General features: G+C 42.1%; 1 protein-coding gene across 1 annotated transcript; it reads left to right on the plus strand.

Annotated features, from left to right (window-relative positions):
- Positions 1–337: 337 nt before the first annotated feature.
- Positions 338–3,792, plus strand: LOC142776196 (microtubule-associated serine/threonine-protein kinase 3-like). The gene is made up of 3 exons (XM_075879411.1): positions 338–1,478; positions 1,541–1,611; positions 3,300–3,792. The coding sequence occupies exons 1-3, from the start codon at positions 1,321–1,323 to the stop codon at positions 3,596–3,598; spliced, it is 528 nt and encodes a 175-aa protein (XP_075735526.1). The 5' UTR covers positions 338–1,320; the 3' UTR covers positions 3,599–3,792.
- The last annotated feature ends 1,126 nt before the right edge of the window (positions 3,793–4,918 follow it).

Here is a 4,918-nt window from a genome sequence, read left to right on the forward strand (position 1 = left end):
TCACGTCATTCACTCCCAGATGTCTACACATGTGTCCGAGCAGAATCTGGTAGGTGCATATCAGTATTCCAAGCAAACGCTTGCCATTGGCTGTCAGTTCGTCTTAATTTAAATGCACTTAGTTTTTTTGTGCAGTTGTGAAGTGACCAGCGTTTTTTTATTGTGTTGCTGTAATCATCTGACACTCTATAACATGCCTTTGAACTTGAATACGTTTTGCAGAACAGAATCACTTATCATCCAGCCAGAAATAGGTGGATGACGCCTCTGCTTGAGCCGCGTTCGTCGACATCGCTCGCTTAATTTTTCTCAAACATAGAACACACAACACATGACGTCCGATGTTATAGAATTTGGCTATAAAAGAAACATGATAGTAACACCAACGACGACGGCAGAAATGTGTCTGTAGCATCCAAAGAATTGGTATCGCAAAAAATTAATGCGGTTTTGGTAAAACGTCCCATATGAGAGATTGCAAGCTGTAGCTGTGACCCCTCTAAATAATATTTTGATCTCTATTTTCGCTCAACTATGGAAATATACCTCTTAAAAACAACCCCTTCAAATAATTGAATATTTATGCGAAAAAAAGAGAAATATTTGATTCCAGTCTTGAGTCAGCCCGAAGCGATGTTAGAAGCAGATACATAGGAGGACCAGAAAGAAATGTTATGTCAGCAGCGTCTATCGCGCAAAGTAATAAGTACGTGACGTCTGAGATTGGCATGATAGCGTCAATGCCCTTCAATGAATGATAGTGAAGAGTCGCATCAATCTATATTACTTTGCAAAAAATTTAAGTGCCAAACACAATATAGTATGTTTCTGTCATGCGTAACACACGGAACTCATCATGTATTTAGATGGTAACTAGAGACAAAAGACGTTGAGTTAAAGCACAATAGTTTAAACTAACACGTATCACAATCTAAGCCCCTGTTTTGATTCAATACAATCTCTGAAACTTAGCCGAGCTTCATTTCATTTTTACAGCCGTTTTCTGCGAAATCTGCACGCGACTATCTAGGGTTCGTTCACTCCGCATTTATTTCGCTCATTGCAAGCTATGACATACACTTCACAATTCTTTCATCAACCTCATATTTACTTTGTTACACTGTTGTTCACGCGTAGCTAATCTCATGCGTTTGTTCAGTAAGTGCAAACAAGCTCGCATGACGCCCACCATGGTTTGAAAATATATGAAAGAAGCACCCACAACACTTAATAACCATGTTAGGCTGTTCAGGAGTGTCGCCCCTTCCCCTATTCATCGTGTTCTGTTTCGCTGCATATGCATAGGACTCGTACGTGACCATGATGGAGTACATCTCGGGCGTGGACCTGATGCGCGTGGTGACCAAGGCTACGTACCTCAATATCGACCACGTGCAAATTGTCATAGCGCAACTAATTTTGGCGCTGGAGCACCTTCATTTACGAGGCTTCTTGCATCGAGACGTGAAGGTGTCCAAGTAAGTCAGTACACCGTAGCTGCGTGAGCCGTATAGAAACGTCTTAATTAAGCGAATTGCAGCATGCTCATCATTCCTGGCGGCCGAGTCAAGCTGATCGACTTCGACACCAACAAGGTCTGCCTCGGCCACTGTGAGTATTCTTGAATTACACGAGAGGTCACTGCGCAAGCCTGCTTAACTATTTCTATCTTTATAGAAGGTAGAGTACCTTCACAGGTTTTGCTTTGAGGTGCCGAGATAGCAGGTACAATTGAGATGTTTAAAATTGTGCGGCAAGTATTGACGTAAGCGTTGTAAGAAGTCCCGTGTAAAATCTTCGTAGCTCAGCTTTGTACAAACGCATTAGGATTCTCATACTGGTATATGGTCATGCGTTACAAAAACGTAGTGGTGGTAGGTCACAATGGTGGATCACTGGCTACGGTGCCCGGCAGATGTCGCGAACATGACGGGTCGATCTCGGCTGCGGTGATTGCCATTTGGTGGAGGTGAAATGGTAGACGCTATTGTACTGTGCGATGTTAGCTAACGTTAAAAACATCAGATGGTAAAAAAGTTTTGGAGCCCTCTACTATGCCATCTTCTAATCATGACGTGGGTTTGTGGCGTAACACCCTAGATAATATTATTTAACAGCCGTGGGGTAACAATGCAAAGAAATGCGCAAAAACAAAGTGGACTGGAAGGAACTCTGCCCAGCCTTGTAGGTTTACCATTTAGCATAACATGAGCCCACTAGCCTAACATGTTTTCACAAGTGCAACAACAAAGCTCTTGAGAATGCAGGTGCACAGCGTACTTATAGCCACTTCGTTTTTAACGTTCACCTTTAGTCACATGTGGCGACATATATATGCACAGTTCCCCAGCTACTTCAAGCCACAATAAAGAACTTGTTGACACACTCAATAACGACGCGACCGGATGCATGTTGCCAACTGTTGTCCGGAGTAAGTGAGACTACGTTTTCTGTCCTAATCAATTGTTTTCAGGCCTCTTTTATTACAAACTTTTGAGGCAATGAAGCTTGGAAAAAATGCAAAAGATAAAGATCTATATCATGCTGCAAAATGTCCCGTGAAACAGTTTTTAATTTCTGTTAGAGTTTTCAAGTATTAATGTTCTTCTGTGAACTACGGATTCCAGCGAAGTACAAAAAAGTACCACGTGACATGCCCGCTTGCACGCTACACGCACATTGGTTCTGGTGCTCCTTAACGTTTTGCTTATAAAGGACATGCTTTCCTCGCACTGGTTTATGAAAGTGATAAGCAGTCTCAGTGGTTATTGCCTGGGTGGCCGCTACAAAAACGTGTTTCTCGCAGAGCCACCCCCATCGTCACTTCACTGTCGAGACAACAAAATCGAGCAAACGATGCGGTCATTCGCATGTTGAACGCTAGGTATCGCAAGAATCATCGCGTGCTCTGGTGCGTGAGCGTTCAAGTCAAATGTTTTTTTTGTGTAATTTGTTTGCATTTGTTGAAAGGAGAGAAACAAAAACAAGCCATATAGAAAAAGTTGGCATCTTTATAACCAGACACTTTTCAAGCAAATCTAAAATTTTGTCAATGTATTTGTTTCGCGCATCTTCGTGGGTTCAAAAGTTAGTTATATGAAGCGGCATAATTACGCAATTCATCAGAACACAATAAACAGTGCTACACACTCCAGACAACAGTGGACAACATGAATTTGGTCGTGCTGTTATTGAGTGCATCGGATTGATTTTTAGCTCGGGCTCATGACAGTTGGGGCACCCTCTATGTTCGTATACTATAGCTGTATAAGTATCTAACGCTGTGGTCTATTGAACAGTTTCGAAACGACTCGTAAAGGCATTCTTCGCCAGGACAGCGTTTGAATTTCATGACGGCGAATCGGCGGGAACGATACCGTACATGGCTCCCGAGATCCTTAAACGGCGGCCGTACGGTAAGTGCACTGCACAAATTCCTGCCTGCTATAACTTTGCTGACTCCTGCATGTGTTTCTTGCGTAGGAAGAGCCTGCGACTGGTGGTCTTCAGGCATTGTATTTTACAAGTTAATGACTGGCCGAGTACCCTTCAGAGGAAGGACGAAGCAGCTACTGCGAGATCGCATCATTGGAGGTAAAGCAAGATGTGGCTTAACCATGGGGCTGCGATGTAAATCCACTGCCCTTGTTTTACAGGCAAGCTAACCGCTGTTAGGACCAACCACGGTTGAGTGCGTTGAACCGAGCTCACTGCCAACCACGGTTTACCAATGTTACACAGTGCAAAATCGTCATCGGTTATGGCTGCTAACCCATTCTTATGGATGCCACAATTTCCTCGGTGAACTGCCAAACCTACGATGCCAAGATCGGTTTTTTAAAACCGCGGTTAGCGGCTTCACCGCTGTTTAGCGTATTGTGTAACATAAGCGAATCACTGTTACACATTACTGCGTTTACGTTAAGCGCAGTTGTGGCTGCCTTTTAACAAGGGTATAAACTCTGTGTGTTGTCGGCGTACGAACTCAATGCGCTCTCCGACGATGCCAGGTTTCCTGAACAAGAACTTAACGAGGTGATGTCATTTTACCGCAAATATACAGATAGTCCATATGCGTTTTTGTCGATGACGTTCGCCGCTGTGACCACTTTTTTTAGCGTTTTATCTTATCAGGAAAAACCACATGCTAAAGGCGCGAGCAGCTTGCGTTACTTCGTATAGCGTCCTAATTTTGTACTATCACATTCATTGCTTCATTCTTGACGTGACTGAATTTTTTTTGCTTATCTTGATGACGTGCAATCAGCAGTCTGCGATAGCAAAAACCAGTACTTATAGGTATACCGCATATATTACCGAGAACGAAAGAAGTAGCGAATAATCTTATACATACTTTAGCGATGTACGGGGGAATAAACTCAACAACTTGTCATCGCAACTTTTAATGGACACTAAAAAAAAACGTTGCAATATTGTAATTAATTTGTTACTTTCAGACAGCTCTTCTTCATTCATATGGCAGTAAAAGATTTGTAGGAAAGATCAAAATTTCCTTGTAGTATTGAAAAAATTTCGAAGCATTACATTGTGATCGCTAATTTTTTTCTAGTCATGAATTTTTTTCACTTTTGTTTTTGCAAATGTTCCCGACTGTCGCTCGGTTTATCGTTTAGTTCAGTTACATAACAGTGCGTCGGATCCACCGAAGAGTACAGTCTCCGGAAAACTCCACTACTAACTGTACAACGGGGCCGCCACATGCATGCGCGTGCATGTGCATGTATGTATGTATGTATGTATGTATGTATGTATGTATGTATGTATGTATGTATGTATGTATGTATGTATGTATGTATGTATGTATGTATGTATGTATGTATGTATGTATGTATGTATGTATGTATGTATGTATGTATGTATGTATGTATGTATGCATGCATGCATGTATGCATGTATG

Source organism: Rhipicephalus microplus, chromosome X, assembly GCF_043290135.1.
Source record: "Rhipicephalus microplus isolate Deutch F79 chromosome X, USDA_Rmic, whole genome shotgun sequence".
Lineage (NCBI taxonomy): Eukaryota > Metazoa > Arthropoda > Arachnida > Ixodida > Ixodidae > Rhipicephalus > Rhipicephalus microplus.